Genomic DNA, 27,746 nt, shown 5'->3' with positions numbered 1-27,746 from the left:
TGAATAGTGATGTTCATCTACAAAACTACTTGCATCAGTACAAGTGGATGCCAGACACAGAATGCCAAAAGAGATGGGTTGCTGGCCACTGCCACATGGCAAACTGACAGGGGAAAAGCTATTTAACTGGCTGAATACAGGACAAAACTGTTTTTCTTGGCTCTCAATGGTGAGTTTTTGATAGCCTGTAACGTTGTGTATTTCTACTACTGAGAGAACAAATGCCTACATTGCCTTGTGACTAGTATGTGTTGTCCTCAGCTGAGTATATCCCATTCTAAAGAGTTAATCAAGAAGTTAAAATTAGTAGATGGAAACAAGTAATTAAAAGCACAAAACATAGATTTCAAGCTATGTGAAATTTTATTTTGTTATTCTGGTGCACTTCGTGTTGATTCGGTAGGGAGCTCCATAGCAGGTGGGTTACAGTTGTGATATGCACAGGTGAATGGTTCTCAGTATTGTTAAGACAGTGTACAGTACGAGCTAACCGTCTATATTTTTCTGACTAGTTGGTACAAGCTTTCCACTGTTGTAAAAGCATTGTGAATGATTCCTACTGGCAATGTGATGTGGTTTTAACAAGTAGTTGGACTGGAACTCAAAGGGCTCTGTGTGGAAGGAAGAAGAAGAAGAAGAAGAAGAAGAAGAAAAAGAAAAAAGGATTAGGGAAGAATACTTGATATTTGGAAAAAAGTCAAATATGGTTAACTTGAAAATGACTGAAGATAAAAATCTCCTAACTTCCAATTGCTACAGACTGATCTGCCTTCCTGATGATGTTAGAAAGCATGTGAAAAAATGTCCCACATAAATATGTTTTACCCATAATCAGAGGGTCATATGCCAAAATGAACTAACAACGAATTGTCTGTTTGAAGATATTTAGCTCTAAAGCCTTTTTTAATAATTAGTTGTGAATTGAGAATAGTAAATCGCGTGCAACAGACTTCTGTTATATATTCAATACTACTAATTTTATTTACAAACTAATAACACACATTATCAAGTTGACAAAATTATGGTCATTACAAATAAGTGTAATGAAAACCGATCTACAACACTGTTTCATCACAGTTGTCACCCATTGAACAACCGTGTTTCATTCAATTTTGATTGTGCTGCATACTAGTAAGTGACAGTATCTTGTACATTTTAAATACAGTTTTGAGGGGTCATGCTGATCTAATGACATTGTTTCATCAATACGATCTCCAGCACTCCAAGATGCATTTTGCAAATTTTTGTAAAAATAGTGGGGAATAACAGAAATGAAGCACAGCACTGGTTGTAGCACTTTCTTCTTAACACTTGTAAGTGGTTTTTCTCTGGGACGCTAGACGTTCAAGGTAATATAGTGAAGTTCAGTTAGCAGACCACCTAATCATTTAGTGAAATTCACTTCACAGCATTTCAGATGGGGGAAAGAAAATACCCTGCTGTTAAAATGACAGATATAAAGGAATCGTACCTCTTCCTTTCCATCACATCAAATTTTTAACTTTGCACATTTTTATTACTTGTCAGAATTGCATGTGCATGGGTAATGTATTGGTTGCATTTCAGCTTACTCTCAGTGGGATTGAAAATGGTAGAATTGAGCAGATAACAGTAGCCTGGGGCTAAAAATCTTTGAATGAGCTCTTTGATGAGCTGGACACAATCTTGAACTATTCTGGTTATAATGGTTACAAGTTTGTATTTCTATTTTGGACACCACATGACACTGACCAAAGCACTATAGTTTCTTTCAGAGAAGTAAACAAAAAAGTATTCTGATGAACTACAGAAAGCACTAAAAGAAACTAAAATCTTTTTGGAAGGAATAAGAAAGAAACAGTTTCTCATTATGAATCCAAAAGCACCTGAAGTTCAAGCCACGATCAAGTTCTCTAAGCCTGATCACTTAGCAAGACTGACTATTAATGCACAAGGTGGTGTAGGTTATAAACTTGAAAATTTATTGTAGGTTTCTTAAATTGTATTACTAGTTTAAGGAGACCAGAGTGCTAAAAATGGGGAAGCATTAATCACATACTATAAGAACATTAAACTATAAGAACATTACAATCCCAGTAGGTACTGAAATGACAACATTTGATGTTTGTAATATGTACATTAATGTCGCTGAAGATAAGGTTTGTGACATTGTTTTTGAAAATCTTAGTAGGTTCATTGGCAGACAACCTGATGAATTTGAGGTTATTAGTATTTTGGCACTGGTTTTGAGTTTTAATTATTTCAAACGTGGTGATCAAGTGTACTGGCAGCAACAAGAATTGGCTATGGGCTTTCAGTTAGGATGCATACTGGGGAACATTTTTATTCACATTTTGAGGAAAAGTTTTTAAGACACATATGGGTGATGCTAGTATGAGTATATGTCGAAAACATTGTGTAGATGATGTTTTTGAACTCTATGAGGTTGCTGAATAAGAATGCAACAATTGCACAAAAAACTAAATGCATCCTTGGGAAGACTAGTTTTACAGTTCAACATCAGATTAATAGGATTTGACTGTACTTAGATTTGACGATCATATTAAATGGTAATAGAACAGAAAATGACATACATAGAAAGGAGTCCATTACTAACTCAGTCCTGCACACAGGTTCTAACCAGCCACACAAGTACAAAATTACTGCCTTTGGTCCCTCCTTGGCATATTAAATTGTCTTCTGCTTTAGTCCGAGGGACTGATAGGAAATTGGGTATTATTAGATATACTGCTGGACAGAATAATTACTCTGCAACTATGGTTGATAAGCAGAATAAGAGGATATGAATGAAAGTGGCCGAAACATGCAACATCACTCCACTCCCAGCGAACAAAAGGGTAATATTAGGTTCTTTAGGATCCCATATCATGGATGTGCATCTGAGGAGATTGGAAGACGAATTCTGATAGCTAATATTGTCTCAGCATATTTTGTTTAGTCACTAGGCTAATAAATTATAAAGCACATAAGAAGTACTTATTTTCTAATCCTGGTGTATATTATATTTTTTTTAATGCACGACAGATGCGTAATAGCAGATATATTGGTCGAATGGGAAGGAACTTTCATACTAGATTTAAAGAACATACAGGTGTTGCTAATTCCATGCTCTGACCTTGCATCTGATTGATAATCAGCTTGAATTACAACACATTAATGATAATTTGGTAGTCTTGCACACTGCAGGTAATGGTCACACATTTAATATCCTTGAAGAGATAGAAATTGTAAGCAGTCTCCACTCTCACCCTTCTGGAACTATTAATGAATGCACAGATTTGTACACAGAAATATTTTAGCTAATTATGACATACTTCAGCCTAAAGCTTAAGTTAGGTTTTTTTCAATTTTTGACTATGCTGGTGTGTGGAGCATTTCCTCTTTTAATTGTAATTTTGATAACTGGCCTGATGTTCTTCTATAAAACTATTTAAAGTGGTGGTCACACACCTTTGAATTGTATATCTAGATGTACATGACCCCCCCCACTCACAGATTGTTTTGATTTTGGCTTGGAGCTTGTGGTATACAGGCACCCAATTTTTGAACCTTCCCAATAGCATGCAAACACCATACGGTAGTGGAATGATCGCAGTTCATCATATTTGCCAGTTCTCGAGTACACTGACTTGGATCATTGTTGATTAATGCATTTAAATGATCTTCATCAAACCCCAAAGTTCTTCCTGAATGTGGAGAGTCACTAATGTCAAAACGATCCTCTTGTAAATCAGAAAATAATTTTCTTGACATGCTCTGTCTAGTGGCATTATCCCCACATGTGGTACAAATGTTTCTGGCTGCCTGCATTGCTGTCACTCCTCTACTGAACTCAAACAGAAGAATATGTTGGAAATTTCCTGATTTCCCCACTTGGCACTCCATTTTCTGGTGTCCACAGCTCCACTCACTATGGCAAAATGACAATATGTAAACTCAAACAGCAACAGTGAACTACAAATAAAAATGACAATCAATAAATAAATCCATAGGAACTGGAATATCAACACACAAAACAGAAATCACGTATTACACATCTCAAATGCTTAATTTCAACAACAATTGCTCTACATGTAATTGGTGATTTTGGTAATGAAGGTATCAAAAACTTAGCTTACTTTGTTAACTTCATTCATTGATGGTGTATGGAATATTTTTCTGGGGCAATTCACATACAGACATTAAGTAGTCATTGGCCAGAAACATTCTAAAAGGATAATATCCTTGAAATTTATGCAGGCAGCTGTTTGTAAAATTAGGCATAATGTCAGCCTCAAGCACAATTTTTAAAATAACAGTAGCACTTATATGTATAACACTTCTACACAGGAAGGAGAAAAGTATGCAGCCATAAAAATATTTGACTACCTCCCTTGGGAATAGTGAATAGATAGTACGTAATATGTGGCTTGATTATATTTAACAAATTTTGCTGTAGATTAAGATTAAAAAAATCCAGTTACATAAGTGACCAGAATATAGTCATATTTTCAGAGAGAAATTCTATCTTATTTGCAACACTATTGACACATTTCATATCACTGATAGTAGTTGTGAATAAGATCCACGTAAGAGGAAAAACACTAACCTAAACCATCTGGTATATGATTTACGACTGTCAGCTTGTTTTTTCCATTTACTACACCATGATTAAATTTTATATTTTGCTGTAATATGAAAGAACATAAAGAATTACTATAAACAAGTGCATAACTTACCCCAGCTTTTCGTGACACCATAATTCGGCATATAAGATTGAAGTAAAATATGCAGAACAAAACTGAGCTGCTAACGAAATATGGAGAAAGTCCAGCTCAATTACCACACCACTGAAAATGTTAATAATAATAATAATAATAATAATAATAATAACACCAGCTGCATCAAAATACATCTAATATATTGCATATGAATATAAAACAATACATGGGATAAATGACTATCTCTTACCTTATCCTTTGTTGAGCATGCCTTCTCATTCTTAAAAAGTGCACTACATCAAGCATACATTGCACTGATGCCCTATTCATAATCACTTGTAATTTAAACTCTGGTCCTGAAACTAAAAAATATGAACTGAGACACTGAAATCTGTGCTGGCTGTACTAATTATGATATGACTATGAGCAATATAATGCATCTCAAAATTGTAAGGATTTTAAGTGAGGATGTAATATATGTTTAAAAAATCTTACATTAACATATAATTATGAACTATATAGTGTAACAATGTTCAAAGTTATTTCTCTGCCGCTAGGCAAAATTCTTTTGCCAAAGGTATCATAATTCAGAGTGAAATATGACTGAAGAAATAAATGAAGAAACTGAATAAGTAACAACATTTAGCACTAATCATTCTTTATTTACATCAGTTACATGTGCCAATGGGCATGACCTAACACAGCTCATTGTACAGTGCACTAGATTATGAGTCGGGGGGGGGGGGGGGGGGGGGGGGGGGAGCCAGGCCCAGACTGAATCCACAAAGCAGATTAACAACTGTTTGTCTGTTACAGCGGCAAAACTGAGTATTGTTTTTTTGGTGGCTTCCCATGTTTGTCTGGGCTGGTCTCTCATCACCGCCTCAGAAAATATAATTATCAAGTAATTAAAATGCAGTAACACAGAGGACAATCTTTACACATTTCACAGACCAATGGTGTACACTACTTCCCTCCATTAGGTTAACTGATGATGGTGGTAGCAAACAGAATATCCAGCAGCAGTGTTAAATAAAGAATAATCTTGCCAAAACACAAAAGCGCCAGACAGGGTAAATACTAGGAAAGCGGGAAACACAATGATGGTCATGGGATCTTTAAGAGTTGGATTTGGTATTGTGCGATATCTCAAATTCGTTTTGTGGCATTCACATAAAAAAATTAAACACTGAAAAGTGACAAAATATTCCTCATAGTTTTTTAATTTATGGCAAATAAAGGAAAGGCAACCACTCACCTATAGTGGACTGATGTGCAGAGCATAGAAATCCAATAGAAAACAGTACTGACAGTAACTTACTCGAAAGAGTGTGTGTGTGTGTGTGTGTGTGTGTGTGTGTGTGTGAGAGAGAGAGAGAGAGAGAGAGAGAGAGAGAGAGAGAGAGAGAGAGAGGAGGAGGGGGGGGAGGGAGAGAGGGGGGAGAGAGAGAGAGAGAGAGAGAGAGAGAGAGAGAGAGAGAGAGAGAGAGAGAGAGAGAATGTTTATATTTTTATTAGAGAAAGAGCATGAGCTCATTAGATTGTTCTATCTACGTTCTGCACATCAGTTCACTATAGATGTGCGGTTGCCTTTCCTTTTTGTGTGCTATTCCAACCAGTAATTTCTGTTATAATTTTCAATTTATTTGTTCTAGTGTATCTTCCATCATGGAGGATTTGAAAATCAAACTTTTTTGTCACTGAGTATATTTCTGTACCAATGTTAGAAAATTCTGTAACACGAAACTTGCTCAGAAATGCTGACAACTACTGCATAAACAGAATTTCCTTATTATTGACAATAACATTATTTAAGCCTATCTGTCCACAAAGAGATTCGAAACATAAGTACCTAAAATATTATGAAGCTCATGTTAATGGTGTCTGATAATTAAGCTCTCGTCAGATTTTTGGGATCTTGTTCGATTTCATCTCACTTCCTTTGGAACACTCAATTAGGCAATACTTTAACAAATTGATCAATACTAAATTATCAGACATGCGCTTGACTTGGGCCTATTTGTTATCAATTACTACATACACTCCTGGAAATGGAAAAAAGAACACATTGACACCGGTGTGTCAGACCCACCATACTTGCTCCGGACACTGCGAGAGGGCTGTACAAGCAATGATCACACGCACGGCACAGCGGACACACCAGGAACCGCGGTGTTGGCCGTCGAATGGCGCTAGCTGCGCAGCATTTGTGCACCGCCGCCGTCAGTGTCAGCCAGTTTGCCGTGGCATACGGAGCTCCATCGCAGTCTTTAACACTGGTAGCATGCCGCGACAGCGTGGACGTGAACCGTATGTGCAGTTGACGGACTTTGAGCGAGGGCGTACAGTGGGCATGCGGGAGGCTGGGTGGATGTACCGCTGAATTGCTCAACACGTGGGGCGTGAGGTCTCCACAGTACATCGATGTTGTCGCCAGTGGTCGGCGGAAGGTGCACGTGCCCGTCGACCTGGGACCGGACCGCAGCGACGCACGGATGCACGCCAAGACCGTAGGATCCTACGCAGTGCCGTAGGGGACCGCACTGCCACTTCCCAGCAAATTAGGGACACTGTTGCTCCTGGGGTATCGGCGAGGACCATTCGCAACCGTCTCCATGAAGCTGGGCTACGGTCCCGCACACCGTTAGGCCGTCTTCCGCTCACGCCCCAACATCGTGCAGCCCGCCTCCAGTGGTGTCGCGACAGGCGTGAATGGGGGGACGAATGGAGACGTGTCGTCTTCAGCGATGAGAGTCGCTTCTGCCTTGGTGCCAATGATGGTCGTATGCGTGTTTGGCGCCGTGCAGGTGAGCACCACAATGAGGACTGCATACGACCGAGGCACACAGGGCCAACACCCGGCATCATGGTGTGGGGAGCGATCTCCTACACTGGCCGTACACCACTGGTGATCGTCGAGGGGACACTGAATAGTGCACGGTACATCCAAACCGTCATCGAACCCATCGTTCTACCATTCCTAGACCGGCAAGGGAACTTGCTGTTCCAACAGGACAATGCACGTCCGCATGTATCCCGTGCCCCCCAGCGTGCTCTAGAAGGTGTAAGTCAACTACCGTGGCCAGCAAGATCTCCGGATCTGTCCCCCATTGAGCATGTTTGAGACTGGATGAAGCGTCGTCTCACTCGGTCTGCACGTCCAGCACGAACGCTGCTCCAACGAGGCGCCAGGTGGAAATGGCATGGCAAGCCGTTCCACAGGACTACATCCAGCATCTCTACGATCGTCTCCATGGGAGAATAGCAGCCTGCATTGCTGCGAAAGGTGGATATACACTGTACTAGTGCCGACATTGTGCATGCTCTGTTGCCTGTGTCTATGTGCCTGTGGTTCTGTCAGTGTGGTCATGTGATGTATCTGACCCCAGGAATGTGTCAATAAGGTTTCCCCTTCCTGGGACAATGAGTTCACGGTGTTCTTATTTCAATTTCCAGGAGTGTACATTAAAAAAAGGTTCTCATTTCACAGATCAACTGGAGCAGTGCAGTAGAAAGTAGCCAACCACCTCTTTGGACACGAACAAATATTTCAACTTCTGAAATTGATAAACAGCTACAACAATGGACAGTTTTATGCAATAATCAACTGTTAGCATTCTTTTGTCAGCATTTCAGTTCACTTCATCAGCGATGTTACACATTTCTCTTTGTGGCTTGCAAAATAACTTTTATGATAGAAGAAAGAATTGAAATTGGGGAAGCATATGTGAAAATATATTTGATTCAGGAAACTTGCAAAATTTTCGGGGTCAAGTATCCAGACAGAAGAGTACCACCACAGAGAACAATACATAGTCTGTATAAAAACTGGTGCATCTACAGATCTGTGCAAAATTTAAAATGACAAGGAATTCCTTCAGTTCACACACTGTAACTTACTGCAGACATGTGCTGAAGAATTATTCAGGGTCCAAACAAATCTACACATAAATTGGCCCAACAGGTGCATATAAGTAGGAGGAGTTGCCAGCGGATTAATTTGAAGCCATACCGTGTGATGGTTGTGCAGCAGTTATGTGTAGATTAGTGCATGTGGCTTTTGAATAACATCAACAATGGTCTGTTAGATCCTTTCCATTACATCACGAGTGATGAAGCATGGTTTCATCTTTCCAGTCATGTGAATTCACAGAATGTGAGACACTGGGCAATGGGCACCGGAACACTGTGTGTCAGCACTCCACGATGAAAAAAAAAATCTGTGTTTGGTGTGGTGTAGCAGATCACTGGACTGATATTTTTTGACTCTACCTTCAACATGGGTGCATATATGGAAATTTTTGATACATTTTGTGTTCAACTCGCTGAATAGGAAATACAATACTACTACTTCCAACAAGATAAGGGATTCCTGGAACAAGTCCATGTTGAATGAGGAACGAACTCTCAGCAACCACTTACAACCACCATGTTTGCCGGATGTAACAATATGTGATTCTTTTCCTATGAGGCCACTTGAAGAGCAAGGTCCATGAAACAAATCCACACACTGAAAGACAACATTAGTTGTGATGTTGCTGCCATCGATATCCGAACTTCGCACCAGGTTTACCTGAATAGGCACAATTGTGACAGATGTTGCAGGGGTCACTTTCAACATCTTCCATAAATTTATTTTCCACTGTAGTTTTTCTGGTCTTCATTTCCGTAATTTCACTGCATTTCCTTTATACTAACATGGGCTACTTTTATATTACTGTTTACTATGTTTTGCAAAGTTCTTATCTCATTTTGTTCTTTGAGGAACATATAGTTCAATGCTATGATGACCTCGCCTAGGATTTTACAATAATTTTTTTGTGCAGTTTAATCTTGTAATCATTTAGGACATGTTCTGAGGCATCAAGGGATTGCCAATTTAGTATTAGAGAGCAGCGTGGAGGGTAAAAATCATAGAGGGATACCAAGACATGAATACACTAAGCAGATTTCGAAGGATGTAGGTTGAAGTAGGTACTTGGAGATGATGAAGCTTGCACAGGATAGAGTAACATGGAGAGCTGCATCAAAACAGTCTCTGGACTAAAGACCACAACAACAATGATTTAATGTCAAGTGAGTCGTCTCTTAGTTTTAGATGGTATTCTGATGTCATTTGCACTAAGTGCTTCGATAGATTTAATCTATTACAACAGGCTAATTTTTTATGTTAATAGTTTTTAAAATAGATTTTGACTAAATTGAAGGATATACTACTAGGGTCATTTTTAAAGTAAGAACCGATAGCGTACTGCGTCCAGGCATCCTGCCACGCGACATCCATTCACAGTCTGCCACGCTCGGCTAGTTTCTCACTATGTCACCATTACATTTCACGTCTCTGCTGGTGTTGGTTGTATAGTTATACTGCTTCGTTTATTGCCATGTCAATCAGTTTTTAAATCCAAAACAAGTTTGTCCTGCTGAAATTCACTGGCAGCTTGCTGAAGTTTATGATGCAGGTGTAATGAATGATGAAAACGTGTGTAAATGGTGTAGGCTGTTTAATGAAGGAAGGACAACTGTTCATGATGGAGAACAATCTGGACGGCCTACTGTCATGAATGAAGACGTGACACAAAAAGTTGATGAGCAATTCGTCAAAACAGGCATTTTACTACTGACACGCTGCCTCAGAAATTCCGCAAGTTTCAAGATGAGTAGTTTATCCTACTGTTACTGACAAACTTCGCAACAAAAAATGTGTGCGAGATTGGTGCCAAAAATGTTGGCAGAACAATACAAAACAAAGTGAATGGCATATTTTTTGTCCGGTTTGGGGCGCCATCATAAAAATAGTGATGAGCTCGTGGGTCACACAGTGACCAGTGATGAAACGTGGATTTCGCACTACACTTCAGAGAATAAATGTCAATGCAGTGAATGGCATCATTCAAACATTCCGTGAGTGGCATCATTTAAACTCTCTGAAAAAAAAACAACATGAAATACAAGAGACAACATTAAACACGGACTGGAAAGGCATTCCTCTGACACGCTTTTTGCCAAGTGAAACATTAAAAAAGCTTAGGTGCACTATTCAAAATTGCTGGCAGGGACTGTTCTCTTGCAGCATCATCCTGCTTAACAAAAATATTTGGCCTCACACTGCAGCAAGAACGAAGACACAACTGGACAAGTTTCATTGGGAATTACTGAATGATACCCCACACAGCCCTGACTTAGCATCATCAGACTATCATCTGTTTCCAAAACTGAAGCGATTTCTTGATGGAAAGCACTTGGAAAATGATGACATGTTGAAAGGAACAGTTACTAACTGGTTTAACAGTCAGGAGGTAAGTTCTTTGATGCAGTCCAAAAGCTGGTGCCATGACTTGACAAATGTTTAAATGTTCATGTAACTATGCCGAAAAGTGAAAAAAATTGGATATTGTCATTTGTGATTTAAGTTACATTCGTAAATAAAATTTCTCTTACTCCATTACCAATTGGTTCTTACTTTAAAAATGACAATCATTTTTTTGGTATATGTCATATGTTATGTGCAGTCTTTTTGGATTTGTGTCTATATATAAGTTCCAAAATTCCTGAACTGCTATGCCTCTCATTGTCATGTTGATTTTCCCAGCTTTGTTGTTTTAAGAACCACGATGAATGTAACTCAGAAGCTGTGGCTCAAGACTGTACCCTATGACAGGGAGGGAGCACTTAAATAAATATTCTCAAATATAGTTAGAGTAGGGGAGTTATAATACATGAAATGACAACTGTTTTAATGTGGTTCTACATCTGTATTGTCTACACCATTTAAATTGTAATCACTTCTAGTTATTGTTTCAATCAATTCAGAGTTCATGAGACTTAATAATGCATCTAGTTACTCAAAATTAGCAGCATTAGGCCTCTATATTAATGACATTTACTGTCAGTTTTCCACAAATTTACATCAGTTTAGCTTCAAAATGCCTATCACAGTAAATCTTTAGAATATTAATTTTTTAAATGTATGTATCCCTTCCGAATGAGGCTGACAATACCTCTTTGTTCGTATCTTCTTAATAATGACTGAGTGCAAAGCTACGTTCACCTGAATTCAGCATTCTTATTTCTTGATCTTACTCTTGGTGGTGGAAGGATCTACTGCTAGAGTTCCTCCTAACATTGTCCAGGGTACACCTGATTGTTTCATATTCCATATCTCAAGCATGAAATCTTTCAGCAGTACATGACACTGTCAACCACAAGAAATTGATTATAAAGTTATATTCATTTACAAAAGACGACCACCTAACATAAGTCATCCAGTGTTTGCTGCAAAACTGGAGGTTTTTTGTCAGTCTGAGTAACAGGAAGACCCGATGCGGGACCTTGAAGAATGGTCTCCCTCCAGGCTGTGTACTGGCACCAATGCTGTTCATCATCTACATTAATGACCAACCAATCAACCCTCAAACAAGGATAGTTACCTATGCAGATGACACAGCAGCTGCAGTTCAAGGCAAAACCTCTGGAGGAGTGGAGACGAAACTGACAGCAGCCCTCGAGGGTATCGGCAAGTATTACGATGATAACCACCTGAAGCCAAATGCCAAAAAGATGCAGGTCTGTGCCTTTCATCTGAGAAACCAGGAAGCCAGGAGGAAGTTAAGTATTACGTGGAGAGAGTAACAAGTATGCCACTATGATACTCCAAAATAATTGACAGTTAAGCTGGACAGTAACCTCATGTTCAAAGATCGTTGCCAACAACCCAGGCTGAAAATATCTGCTCACAGCAACATCACACATGAACTTCCTTCCACCACCTGGGGATCACAGCCTAATGTACTCCATAAATCTGCCCTGGCACTATGCTTCTCTGCAGCAGAATATGCAGCACAGTCTGGCGCAAATCCACACAAGCTAAACAGGTGGATAAGGCACTGAATGAGATTGGACACATTGTGACTGGTCACTTAGGATCAACTCCTGTCACCAAAATCTATCAAATTATGGGTATAGCGCCACCTGACATCTGCAGAAGAACAGCTGCAGGTATTGAGAAAAAACAAGCAGGAAATCGACCCCAGGCACCACCTGTTCAGACATGAAGCAGAAAGGTCAAGGCCGAGGTCAAGAAGGAGCTTCACGCACACATCACCAATTCCCTCAGTACCCGGAACGTGTCAAACAGAGCTATGGCGAGATTCATTAACTGTAAGGCACAGGAAGAACATCAAAGACGAACCTGCCATAGGCTTTCATCTGCCATATGTGACATGGAAAGCTCTAGACCGATGAGGACAGGAGTATCAAGGCGCAAGGTGAGCCTCAGCAATTGAGGCTACACCAATGAGGGCAATGAGGAGGAATTATGTGAGTGTGGCAACCTTCATGACACACATCTCCTGGTCTACCTGCCTGATCCTTGCACTACGGAAGATCTTTATGCAGCAAATGGCAAGGCCATCAAAACCGCAGGATTCTGGAACTGAGGTCAATTTAATAGAAAACCATAAATGTCTTGCAGTATTTTGTTATTACTGTCAGTATCTTGTATTACTGTACAGTACTTTTATTTATCATGTTGCATTTTAATTATTTTGTATATCTAAGTCCTGGACAAGTAAAATAAAATAAATAAAGAAATTCTTATTTCAGTGGATACCCTGAGTTCTGAAAGGCTTATCAATATGATTTGTAGACCAGAGACAGGTAGTGCTATTTTCATTGTTTTCTACAAGAAATGGCTAGCAACCACAGTTTAGTCAATAAACAGCCACCTTTAGTGAATTAGCAGTCTAGTTAAAAGTTGATTAACTCTCTTCAGTAAATTGATTCCTTAGGATGGATAGGATGTGTGACTGCTGTGTACGGACGCAGGAGGAGCTGGCCACTGTTCGCGAACAGCTGAGCATGTTGATGGCCACGGTCAGCCGTCTTCAGGCTGCTGCCTCGGACTGTAGCGGCAGTGGGGCGTCTGGTGCATCGCAAGGTACACCCCAGGTGTTACATGCTTCACCCACTGTCCCTGCTGTTGAGACATCTTCGCGGGTACCGGGCGCGGTTGCGCCACCCTCTCCCCAAGTGGAGTGGCGGGTTCAGCGGCGTTCGCAGCGCACGAGGCGGAGGGTCAATGTGGAGGCTGGCTGTGTGGCATCGCCCGCTCTGCCTGTGAGTGGACATGTGGCTGCTCCTTCAGCAAGGTCCGAGCAGGCACACGGGGGGAGGGGTTTACTAGTTATTGGGAGCTCCAACGTTAGGCGGGTGATGGAGCCCCTTAGGGAAATAGCGGAAAGGTCGGGGAAGAAGGCCCGTGTTCACTCTGTCTGCTTGCCGGGGGGTCTCATCCGAGATGTGGAGGAGGTCCTACCGGCGGCAATAGAGAGCACTGGGTGCACCCGACTGCAAATTGTTGCTCATGTCAGCACCAATGACTCCTGCCGTCTGGGTTCAGAGGTCATCCTCAGTTCGTACAGGCGGTTGGCGGAATTGGTGAAGGCAGAAAGCCTCGATCGCAGGGTGGAATCAGAGCTAACTATTTGTAGTATCGTTCCCAGAACCGATCGCGGTCCTCTGGCTTGGAGCCAAGTGGAAGGCTTAAACCAGAGGCTCAGACGATTCTGCGGAGGTCTGGCGTGCAAATTTCTCGACCTCCGCTATCGGGTGGAGAAATGTAGGGTCCCCCTGAATAGGTCAGGCGTGCACTACACACCGGAAGTGGCTACAAGGGTAGCAGAGTACGTGTGGAGTGCACATGGGGTTTTTTTAGGTTAGAGAATTCCCTCCCTAGGCCTGACAAGATGCCTCCTGAGACGCGGCAAGGTAGGAGTAGGCAAAATGCAACAGGGAATAACAATATTAATGTGCTAATAGTAAACTGCAGGAGCGTCTATAGAAAGGTCCCAGAACTGCTCTCATTAATAAACGGTCACAACGCCCATATAGTACTAGGGACAGAAAGTTGGCTGAAACCAGACGTAAACAGTAATGAAATCCTAAACTCAGATTGGAATGTATACCGCAGAGACAGGCTGGACAGTGAAGTGGGAGGCGTGTTTATAGCGATAAGAAGTGCAATAGTATCGAAGGAAATTGACGGAGATCCAAAATGTGAAATGATTTGGGTGAAGGTCACGGTTAAAGCAGGCTCAGACATGGTAATTGGATGTCTCTATAGGTCCCCTGGTCCAGCAGCCGTTGTGGCTGAGCACCTGAAGGATAATTTGGAAAATATTTCGAGTAGATTTCCCCACCATGTTATAGTTCTGGGTGGAGATTTTAATTTGCCGGATATAGACTGGGAGACTCAAATGTTCAAACGGGTGGCAGGGACAAAGAATCCAGTGAAATTTTATTAAGTGCTTTATCTGAAAACTACCTTGAGCAGTTAAACAGAGAACCGACTCGTGGCAATAACATATTAGACCTTCTGGTGACAAACAGACCCGAACTATTTAAAACAGTTAACGCAGAACAGGGAATCAGCGATTATAAAGCGGTTATGGCACCGATGATTTCAGCCATAAATAGAAACATTAAAAAGGGTAGGAAGATTTTTCTGTTTAGCAATTTCAGAGTACCTGATGGCTCAACACAAAACTTTTGTCTGAAGTACAGATAGTGTTGAGGATCAATGGACAAAGTTCAAAACCATCGTACATTATGCGTTAGATGAGTATGTGCCAAGCAAGATCGTAAGAGATGGAAAAGAGCCACCGTGGTACAACAACCGAGTTAGAAAACTGCTGCGGAAGCAAAGGGAACTTCACAGCAAACATAAACATAGCCAAAGCCTTGCAGGCAAACAAAAATTATGCGAAGCAAAATGTAGCGTGAGGAGGGCTATGCGAGAGGTGTTCAATGAATTCGAAAGTAAAGTTCTACGTACTGACTTGGCAGAAAATCCTAAGAAATTTTGGTCTTATGTCAAAGCGGTAGGTGGATCAAAACAAAATGTCCAGACACTCTGTGACCAAAATGGTACTGAAACAGAGGATGACAGACTAAAGGCCGAAATACTAAATGTCTTTTTCCAAAGTTGTTTCACAGAGGAAGACTGCACTGTAGTTCCTTCTCTAGATTGTAGCACACATAACAAAATGGTAGATATCGAAATAGACGACAGAGGGATAGAGAAACAATTAAAATCGCTCAAAAGAGGAAAGGCCTCTGGACCTGATGGGATACCAGTTCGATTTTACACAGAGTACGCGAAGGAACTTGCCCCCCCCCCTTCTTGCAGCGGTGTACCGTAGGTCTCTAGAAGAGCGTAGCGTTCCAAAGGATTGAAAAAGGGCACAGGTCATCCCCGTTTTCAAGAAGGGACGTCGAACAGATGTGCAGAACTATACACCTATATCTCTAACGTCGACCAGTTGTAGAATTTTGGAACACGTATTATGTTCAAGTATAATGACTTTTCTGGAGACTAGAAATCTACTCTGTAGGAATCAGCATGGGTTTCAAAAAAGACGATTGTGTGAAACCCAGCTTGCGCTATTTGTCCACAAGACTCAGAGGGCCATAGACACGGGTTCACAGGTAGATGCCGTGTTTCTTGACTTCCGCAAGGCGTTCGATACAGTTCTCCACAGTCGTTTAATGAACAAAGTAAGAGCATATGGACTATCAGACCAATTGTATGATTGGATTGAGGAGTTCCTAGATAACAGAATGCAGCATGTCATTCTCAATGGAGAGAAGTCTTCTGAAGTAAGAGTGATTTCAGGTGTGCCACAGGGGAGTGTCATAGGACCGTTGCTATTCACAATATACATAAATGACCTGGTGGATGACATCGGAAGTTCACTGAGGCTTTTTGCAGATGATGCTGTGGTGTATCGAGAGGTTGTAACAACGGAAAATTGTACTGAAATGCAGGAGGATCTGCAGTGAATTGACGCATGGTGCAGGGAATGGCAATTGAATCTCAATGTAGACAAGTGTAATGTGCTGTGAATACTTAGAAAGATAGATCCCTTATCATTTAGCTACAAAATAGCAGATCAGCAACTGGAAGCAGTTAATTCCATAAATTATCTGGGAGTACGCATTAGGAGTGATTTAAAATGGAATGATCATATAAAGTTGATCGTCGGTAAAGCAGATGCCAGACTGAGATTCATTGGAAGAATCCTAAGGAAATGCAATCCGAAAACAAAGGAAGTAGGTTACAGTACGCTTGTTCACCCACTGCTTGAATACTGCTCAGCAGTGTGGGATCTGTACCAGATAGGGTTGATAGAAGAGATAGAGAAGATCCAACGGAGAGCAGGGCGCTTCGTTACAGGATCATTTAGTAATCGCGAAAGCGTTACGGAGATGATAGATAACCTCCAGTGGAAGACTCTGCAGGAGAGACGCTCAGTAGCTCGGTACGGGCTTTTGTTAAAGTTTCAAGAACATACCTTCACCGAAGAGTCAAGCAGTATATTGCTCCCTCCTACGTATACCTCGCGAAGAGACCATGAGGATAAAATCAGAGAGATCAGAGCCCACACAGAGGCATACCGACAATCCTTCTTTCCACGAACAATACGAGACTGGAATAGAAGGGAGAAACGATAGAGGTACTCAAGGTACCCTCCGCCACACACCGTCAGGTGGCTTGCGGAGTATGGATGTAGATGTAGATGTAGGCCACAGTTCATTTAAACAAAAACAAAATTCATAAATTTTACTTTTAGCACTATAATAATTTCATGTAAGAAACTAACTCATTTTATACTAGCAAGTTTCAAACTTTAAATTTTCAGTTATATTAACCTCCTTTAATATCAACAATTTGAACTATTATTTTAGCAAAGAAAGGAGCTGTATTCACACCAGAGACTACAGAGGTACTATCTTGATCAGCAGACTCCTCCATCAAGTTTTCTGCTATCACCCTAGTAAACGTCCCACACTCTTACTTTTAATGATTTATGCCATAGCTAGCAACATTCCACCTGACAGTAATGTCAACAGCAACTAATGTTACGTCAGTCCCAGTAAATGACAATCTCAGTCACTCCATACTGATCCAACTCCTATAATGTCCAATAGGGTCAAACATAATTCCTCAAAACAGAAACAAAATCAACATTTGTATGATTCACTGTTGTAACAATTGTTACCAGTCTATTCTCAGCACTGTAGCACTCTCCCACCAACTAGCACAATAAGATCCTCATCTGAAAAATTCTTACACTGAGTTTTGAAGTCCTCTTCCACCGGGCTGATTTGTGCTTTTCACCTGAAATGTCTGCGACCTGGCATCTGAAACTTACAGTCAAACCCCTATTTTACATTCTTATGTGGTCCAGACTTAAAAAACCACAAAACTGAGAAAAATGCAGAATTGAGGAAAATGTTAAAACCCCCAAAATACAAGCAAAAACACATGTCATTGGGATATATGATTAAAAATTGCAATCCTCTGCACTCTGTGTAAGTGAAGGAAATTAAATGTACAATACAATGTTTATACAATAATTTGTGGTAATGAATTCCATCAGTTCTTAAAAAATCACAAATGTGTAACACAAAGTGAAAACTCATCAAAAAATTGAAATTGGTATCTGGGACAAGGTAATCAGTCTATTTTCCAGCATGTTACAACCACAAATTATACTTCAAAACACACGTTTTTGAGAGATCATCCTTTGTGCTCACCCAGATAAAAGCAAAAATTGATGAACATGTTGAATTAAAGGAAAAACATCACAGCAGCTAGGTGGTTAAACCATGAGCATAAATGCAGACATCTGCTTAATGACAAACTTCGTCACTATAGCTGTTATTTTTTAATACTTTTCTTACAAGCCACACTTCATATGCTAAATATGTTAAAGTGTTATTTTAGGCTTGATGAGAGAAACACAGACATGAAATAATGAGTTTACTTCCCTAGTTGACGTTACAACCTTATTAGAAGTCTGCTCAGTGAATTTCTGTACACTGTGTAAAATGTAAATCTGAAAGAAATCTCTGGTGCTACAGTTTTACTTCATGCCCTCTACCACTGTTGCCAATCTTTACAATCTACTGTGTGTGGTGAAAGTATATACATGAGGAGTGTATGTATTTGTTGCAGTTTTATTGTGTCAGATTTGAACATGAAAGCTATCACAAAACCCTTGTTCTATTTCCATGTGACATCTCTCTCATAGCACATCATCTGCACGAAAAATATATTATCAGAACTTCACAAAATGCTTTCACCCCTATCTGCACTCCCTCTCCTCACATCCAGTATATGACCTCATTTTATGTGTGTTAGTGCGGTGTGGTGGCTGCACTGACTGTTGGGTGACTTGAGTCGCCAGCCAAAGAGTTCACTAGCCGGAAATAGGCGGCGTTTCCTCGGTTATGACCAAGAATACTCTTCAAGACTCAGTTTGAATTTAAAATGTTTACAATTGATACTGATGCTGTATGCAGAACATCGGAAATTCATGAAAAAAGGTAAGATTGAGTTATAAGTGGCACAAGAAAAGGTGGTGATTGAGCCGCTTCGTCATGTACTGGCTCGGTCTGGAACACTTTGCATCGACTGTCTTATTCTTCCATTGTGTTGGCAACACCGATTGTGCTTTATTCACCATTTACTCTCTCGTCTCCCCTCTCCACAACAGCCTAAAATATTCCCTTAACTTCACCACCACCAATTTTGAAAACGATCAGTCTTGTGTGTCACTTACAACTCGTTTAGTCACATTAAAAGTCAATAGGAAGAAAACAGGATGAAGTCAAGTGAGACGCTGAGTAAGAACTTCGAATCGAGGTAACGCTTACTAGGAAGAAATGTAAAATCTGGGAATTTTCAGCATTGACCTTATGAGTTTTTCACAGAGACTATGAATTTACGGCGTAGAATTATGAAAAACATAAAATCGGAGAACACAAAATCAAAGATCCACTGTAATACTTCCTGCAACAGCTAACTGACATGTTTTCCACAGCTTGAATCTATCAGTGGGAATTTTCTACTTTCTGTGAAATGACTTATATCCTATTGAAAGCAGCTTGACTGATATCCTAATGAAAGCACCCACATCACATGAATGTCCCTCTCCCCTCCTCCCCAAATCAGTGACAAAACTGTCAAGATACTGTTTTTTTTTTTCTGCTCTGACTGATGTCCCACTTTTCTTTGCCTTTCTTCACATGCTTACCATCCTCTCCAGTAGTGTCCACTGCAGCGTTAAGATCTTTCTTAATCTTCCTCTCCTGTTTCGCTGTGACTTTGTTCAATGTGCAGAATCAAAAATTATCAGAGCAGAGTCAATTACTTGACTATTTTCTGTATTTCAGTATTTCCTCCAATGAAACTATCACAAAACCTGCACAGCACCCCTGCGCCATCTTTCACATATCACTTCAAACATTTCATACTAACAATTATTTATAAACACTTGGGAAATACTCCCAAATACGAGGGTGAGTCAAATGAAAACCTTAAATTTGTAATAACAAATCAAAATTTTGCGCTATTATCTTGTAAGTAGGTACCGTAGGCGTGCTAGTGCTACAAACAGCGTGCAGAATGGCCTGTAGGTGGCAGCATAGTGCAGATGCACACATACTGTCACAGTATCAGTATAAAGATGGCCACCCCACTTGCGACTTGCACCAGGGAAGAACAGCGTTCTGTTATTCAGTTTTTGCATAGTGAAGTTGTGAAACCTATTGAAATTCATCGATGAATGAAGGTTCAGTACGGTGATGCATGTCTGTCACAGCAGCAAGTCTATGAATGGAGTAGGAAGTTCGCAAATGGTGTGACTTCAGTGGAAGATGCTCCTCGTCCAGGTCAGGCACAACGAGTTGTGACTCAACAGAACATTGCAGCAGTCGAAGCCACAGTGAAGGATAACCGCCAGGTGACACTGAATGACACTGCAGCATGTTATCAGATTAGTCAGGGGTAAGCACACCACATTATGCATGATGTGCTCCAGTTTCACAAAGTGTCTGCAAGATGGGTACCACGGCAGCTGACTCCTGAAATGAGAGAACAACATGTTGACGCTTGCGAAGAACTTCTTCCACGATTTTAACGAGAAGGTGATGGCTTCCTTGCAAGAATTGTTACTGGGGACGAAACCTGGTTTCACTTCCATCAACCGGAAACAGAGCGAGCGAGCAAGGAATGGCGCCATTCCTCATCACCAAACCCAAAGAAGTTTGAACAGAACCATCAGCAGGGAAGGTTAAGCTGACTCTCTTTTGGGACGAAAAATGTATCATTTCAGAGCATTACATGCATAGAGGGACCACTGTCACCAGTGCATCATACACAGATCTTCTAAAAAATCATCTGCGGCCTGCAATCAAATCAAAGCGACGCGGACTGCTGTCAGCAGGTGTCCTTTTGCAACATTACAATGCAAGGCCCCACAATGCCCGTATGGCATTGAAACAATCACCGACCTGCATTTTGAGTGTCTTCCTCAACCACCATACTCAACAGACATTGCCCCAAGTGATTTCCATATGTTTGGACCACTCAAAGATGCAATGTGAGAAGAGAAGTTCCGTTCTGATGAAGAGGTATGCCATGCGGTGCACGAGTGGTTGCGCGGACTACCAAAAGAATTTTTTTCTAAAGGAATTTATGCACTTTGTAAGTGCTGGAGGACTTGCATCGAGCGTGGGGGAGGTTATGTTGAAAAGTGATACAGCTTTGTACCACTTCTGCACAATAAACAATATTTTTTAAAAATATTTAAGGTTTTCATTTGACTCACCCTCGTAAAAATATTTATATTACGCATTGCAAAGGAATGTAGTTTTATCTTAGTGTACTTGTATTTATGATTTTCTCCTCCTGCAATGAAATGAGGGATATCCTACCTGAGGTCCTCCCCCCCTCCTAAAGTGGTGTTCCACTGTCCACCAACCTACACAAAATTCTAGTCCATTCCAATGCCACTCCCACTCCTAATTCCTTGCAACAGGGATCATATCCCTGTGGCGGGCCAGGGTGCAAGACCTGCCAAATCTGCCTGCCCAGCACCTCCTACTCCAGTCCTGTGCAGGCTTATCCTACCCCGTCAGAGGCCAAGCCACTTGTGAAAGCGGCCATGTCATATACGAACTCTGCCGCAAACACTTCACAGCCTTGTATGTTGGTACGACTATCAACCAGCTGTCCACCAGGATGAATGGCCGTTGCCAAACTATTGTCCAGAACGAAGTTGGCCACCCTGTGGCACAACATACAGCTGACCACAACATGCTCTGTTTCAGTGGCTGCTTTACTACTTGAGCCATATGGATCCTTCACTCCACCAACAGATTCTTTGAACTACGCAGATGGGAGTTATCCTTACAACACATATTCCGCTCCCATAATCATCTGGCCTCAATCTCAGATAACCCACTGTCCCCGCACCCTCCATACCCACCAGTTTCCCCTTCCTCCATTCTGTCAACAGCCCCCCTTCTCCTCTCCCCCGTGCCACCAGTCATGTCCTCATGTAGCCTTCAGGATGTCCCTTCATTCTGTCACACACTCCCCACTCCCACTACTCTCCCCCCTCCTCTCCGATTTCATGTCCTCACATAGCCTTCAGCGTGTGCTACTTAACACCAGCCACAAGTATAACTGCCACCCCTCCCTCTTACACTTCTAGCCAGCAAACAGGCTGCACCCCTTCAAGCCACTAGCCACACACACCCAGCACTCTCCTTATTTCTGATCTCTACCCACCCTGCCCTACAATAACCCCATCACAGCCAGCCCACCTGCTGCAAAACAGCAGTGGCACTGTCTGTCTAGTCAGCACTAAATAGGGGTGTGTGCATTCTAGCTTATCTTTTGACAAGTTGAAAGCTAGCAAGTTTTCCTTCTTTTGTGCGTGCCTTTCAATGACTTGACACTTCTGCTTTTCGGTGAATGATGTCCTTTAATCCTAAAGCTTCTACATGCTACTTCACACCAACCATTTATATTTGAGTCATTAACTGCATGCACTGAACATATAAATTCTTTCCTTTGCACGCATGAGAGACGGGGAGGAGGGAGATCTGCAGTTATTTTAATTTTTTTATCCTAAAATATGTTGTTAGGAGTTCTTAAGCTTGTAAGATGAGACAATTAACAGTTGACTTACTATCTGTTCTCATTTCCGACAGTGTATTTAACTTCTTAACGAACTGCAAGTGCTTTTGGAAGTGCTCTTTGAAGAAATGCTGTAAGTGGTGTATGACAATAGAGCTGCATACTTTTTCCTTGCCTGCAAGTACCAAATCTAACAGGTACGGGAGCACCGCTTCACATAAGGACACCTGCAATAAACAGCAAATATATAATTAATGAACCACCAGGAAGTATCACTACCACATATTATAATCACAACTTAAGAAATTCTTCATAGCTAGAAACTGAGTGCCTGTGATTTCTCAAGATTTTCATTTGCGGGTACACTTTTATTCATTTACTTATTTATTGAGCCCCATACTGCCTTTCTTAAGTGTATCAAGCTGAATCTCTTCAGCTACATACATTATTACAGAGTTCTCATGTGCAACTGATTCTGGGTACTGTATTTATCAGTTTATACAGACCGTTGCCGATTGGAACACAATTACCAAAAGTCATTTACAGACAAACACACAGGGGCCTTTTACTGTGCTTCCATCTGCAGAATGCCACAGCAGATGTCAGTCTGTATGGAAGTCGTCGTCTGATGAACAAAGGGGAAAAAAAGAGATATGACTGGAAAGCATATACCTCATTTAAAATTCACCAGCTGACAAAAAAGGAAGCACCCAGAAAGAAGGAAGCAAACAAAATGAAACTTGAAGGGTTGAGAGGGTATGTGATGTCACTTCAGAGATTACAAAATAGAGTAAAATTTACAAATGGAAGTAAGGGCTCCCTTATCACTATGATGCTGCACTCCCTCTGGCCAGGATGCTTGCAATGATGTGGTTGGGAAGAATGTCATAAAGCCATTGTATCCTCTCCTGAGGTATGCCGGTTCACAGCTGTTGCAGTTGGTCCTCAATATCCTGCATACTGACACTGGGATGGAGCTGACATACAGGCAAGTCCCACACATTTTCTAATAGGAACAGATATGGGGAAATTTCCAGACACGAGAGTCATGCAGACAGTTCACACAGAAATATGTGGACACACACTGTTCTGTTGAAAATTGGCATCACAATATTGTCACATGAGAGGTAATACATGAGGATGCAGGATGTCCGTGATGTACAGCTGTGCCTGAGTCCCATCAATCACTACTAGCTGTGACCTGAACTCACACCCAATAGCTTCTCACAACATGAAATCAGCTGTGGCTCTCCAAACCATTAGAAGAATTGTACTTCTGGTGATGGGGCAACCAACTGGTTTTAGCAAGCAATTAGTCAGTTGATTGTTTTTTTGTTCAGTTGATTTTTTCAATAGAATGAAAAAACTGACTGAAACTAGTTTCTGCAGCCACATCAGCTATATAATTGCGTATGTTTTGCTCACTATCTGGATTTGAGTGTTTTCCACAATCTGAGAAACGACTGACAGAAGTCTTTGATGGTTGCATTTGTTTTATATGTTTTCACACAGTCCCTGAGTTTGAGTGATTTCACTGTATTTCGAATGTGTGGTGCCCACTGCCGGAAGCTCCTTCATGCTGCTGCCAGGAGCACAGCCAGAATGAGGATGTGGCCTGGCCGCTGATGCCTTACAGACCCACAGTAGCCGGAGGATACCGGTGGCTGGGCCACCTCCTCACATCTGCTGTGCTCCTGGCAGCAGCAGGAGGCTCATGTGGAGTGCATGGTGCATACATGCAACCTGACAGGGTTAGACAGAGTTTTTAATTAATGGGCATCATCACACCTTCTAAGTAAAGTGGAATGCAAACAGTTGCTAAAACATTCCAGTGTTCTTTCTCTTCTTCTGTAGCCCTATGTGAACTTTTACACTGAACTTTGTACCACAAACAATACATAAATTTCAGTAGTTATGTGTTAATTGAAACTGGAACAACGTAATTCAAAGCAATACATTAAATTGATTTAAACAATGAAAAGAAAAATTAGTCTATTTAGTACATAATTAAATGATTATGTACAATGCTTATTTTAAACTTTGGTGTACCTCCTAAGACATCTTCATGTACCCCAACAGGTTCAGTCTTACTTCAGGAACACTGCTGCTAAAAGCTTCAGAGAAAAGGAAGCTTGGAATGTCAAAAAATGGTTCAAATGGCTCCAAGCACTATGGGACTTAACATCTGAGGTCATCAGTCCCCTAGACTTAGAACTACTTAAACCTACCTAACCTAAGGATATCATACACTCCATGCCCGAGGCAGGATTTGAACCTGCAACCGTAGCAGCAGTGCGGTTCGGGCCTGAAGCGCCTCGAACTGCTCGGCCATAGCGGCCAGCTTGGAATGTCACAAAGTAAAAATTTCTGCCAAGTGACGTGTTATCATTTTGGCAATATATATAGCAGAATAATGTAGGTTTACAACATACAGCAGAAAGAGGAAGCTGTGGTGGTTTACAACTGACAGCAGGGACGGGACAATGGAAGAGTTTGGTACCTTGTGAAGCTGTAGCTCGCAAGATGCAATGTGAGTTATGGTGTCAGCATAGGAAGTAGACATGTGCTGGTTTTGTGTGATGGGGGAAGGAGCTGGCTCAGACATGCAGTAACCTGTTTCCACGGTACACGTCTTTCTCTGACCTGAAAACATTAAATAAATTATGTATATGTTTTCATGAAGTACAAAGATAATGGAAACCATCCTATTATTCTGAAAAATGCTGAAAGATGTGTTTCTGATGCTATGTATATATATGAGCATACCTCGTTATACACAGTGAGGTGGTCCACTGAGTTGACAAAAAAGATGGGTCATTTATAAATACAAAATGTTCCAAGAAGAAACTGTTATGGAAACTTATGGTTCTGATATATGTATCATTCGTTGAACAATATGTTATTTCCACAATATGAAACGCGATACCCAACACTGAGAACAGTGCTTCCTGACTGAAAAACAAATAGCTTTTTTAGAGGGCAGCTGTGTTTGGTGAAAGATTATCAGGGATTCAAGATATTGTTGAAGAAAATTGGAAAAAAACGAGAAACTGTGAACACATTCACCAAGACAGGCAATAATATTTTGGAGTTATTGAGAAGTACAGTAACACTGGGAGGTCTATTAAGTATGTTAATAACACTTTGCTTATTTATTTACACATCTAGTTCCATAGGACCAAATTGAGGAGCAAATCTCCCAGGTCACGGAACATGTCAGCACATGTAAGTACAACTTAAAAGTAATAACAGACAAAGTAAAATGTTTATGAACCCTAAAAAAGTCAAGCCATAAGTTTCAGTAAACATGATCAACAATGTAACAAAAGAATCGGCTTAATTTTTCATGGAACTCCTCAACAGAATAGAAGGATTGACCCACGAGGAAACTCTTCAGTTTCGATTTGAAAGCACGTGGATTACTGCTAACATATTTGTATTCTTGTGGTAACTTATTGGAAATGGATGCAGCAGTATGTATACTGCACACCTTTCCCCACAAGAGTTAATGAAATGCGATCCAAATGCAAATTGGATTTCTGCCGAGTATTAACTGAGTGAAAGCTGTTAATTCTTGGGAATAAGCTGATACTGTCAACAAGAAACAACAATAAAGAATATATATATTGAGAGGCCAGCATCGAAATACCCAGACCAATGAAGAGGGGTCGACAAGAGGTTCGCGAACTTACACCACTTATTACCTGAACTGCTCATTTTTCTGAGCCAAAAATATCTTTTTAGAATGGGAAGAGTTACCCCAAAATATAATACCATATGACATAAATGAATGAAAATCACTTACTTCAGATACCGTTTGAATAGTAAAAATGGCAGCATTAAGTCTTTGAACAATATCTTGAATGAGGGCTTTCCATGGCAGTTTACTATCTATCTGAACACCTAGAAATTTGAACTGTCCAGTTTCACTAGTCATATGTCCATTTTGTTAAATTAAAATGTCGGTTTTTGTTGAATTGTGTGTAAGAAACTACTGTGGTTTAGCATTAGTTTATTTTCTACACGCCAGGAACTTATATCATGAACTGCACTATTTGAAATAGAGCCAGTGTTGCATACAACATCCTTTGCTACCAAACTAGTGTCATCAGCAAACAGAAATATTTTAGAGTTACCTGTAATACTAGAGGGCATATCATTTATATAAATAAGGAACAGGAGTGGTCCCAACACAGATCCCTGGGGCACCCCCATTTGACTGTACCCCACTCAGATCCCACATCAGAGCAATTCTCAACAATATGAATAATGACCTTTTGCCGTTTGTCGTGGTGAACCAATTGTGAGCTACTCCCCAAATTCCGTAATGGTCCAACTCCTGGAGCAATATTTTGTAATCAACACAAACAAATACCTTAGTTAAATCAAAAAAAATATGCCTAGCATTCCAAATGTTTTGTTTAACCCACCCAGTACCTCACAGAGAACAGAGAATATAGCATTTTCAGTTGTTAAATGACTTCTAAAGCCAAACTGTCCATTTGATAGCAAATTATGTGATATAAAATGATCTATTATCCTTACACACACAGCCTTTTCAATAACTTTGGCAAACACTGATGACATAGATATAGGTCTAAAATTGTCTACATTATCTCCCTTTTTATAAAGCGGCTTTACTACTGAGTACTTTAATCGTTCATGAAACTGACAATTCTAAAAGGAAAAAATATGGCTAAGTACAGGGCACCACAGTACTTTAATATCTTGCTAGGCACTCCTTCATACCCATGAGAGTCCTTAGTCTTCAGTGATTAAATTATTGACTCAGTCTTCCCCTGATCAAAGAAGAGTATTTCAGACGTCAATCTCGAAAAGGCATTTTCCAGGGGAGTTATACGATTCCCTGTAGAAACTAAGTTTTTATTTAATTCACCAAAAATGCTCAGAAAGTGACTGTTAAATACTGTTTCCTTCAGAACTGACCATATGGTTTTAATTTTACCCTGTGAATTATCTATTCTATTTGCATACCACAAACTCTTTGCCATCCTAACAACATTTTTAAACACCTTGCAATACTGTTTGTAAAG

The 27,746-nt window shown here is 40.6% G+C and overlaps 1 protein-coding gene across 1 annotated transcript in view; it reads right to left on the bottom strand.

Moving 5' to 3' along the window:
• The window catches only part of LOC124591556 (serine-protein kinase ATM-like), a 456,741-nt gene that overhangs the window by 144,952 nt on the left and 284,043 nt on the right, over nt 1-27,746 (bottom strand). Inside the window, exons 29-31 of the mRNA XM_047131742.1 lie at nt 22,745-22,919; nt 4,951-5,062; nt 4,719-4,829 (exon numbers count right to left, since the gene is read on the bottom strand). Of these exons, the coding sequence (XP_046987698.1) occupies nt 4,719-4,829; nt 4,951-5,062; nt 22,745-22,919 (398 nt within the window). The remainder of the gene's footprint in view (nt 1-4,718; nt 4,830-4,950; nt 5,063-22,744; nt 22,920-27,746) is intronic.

The sequence above is a fragment of the Schistocerca americana genome, chromosome 2 (assembly GCF_021461395.2).
Source record: "Schistocerca americana isolate TAMUIC-IGC-003095 chromosome 2, iqSchAmer2.1, whole genome shotgun sequence".
Classification (NCBI taxonomy): domain Eukaryota; kingdom Metazoa; phylum Arthropoda; class Insecta; order Orthoptera; family Acrididae; genus Schistocerca; species Schistocerca americana.
The sequence above is the reverse complement of the archived record's forward strand: the minus strand, read 5'-3'. Positions and strand labels throughout refer to the sequence as shown.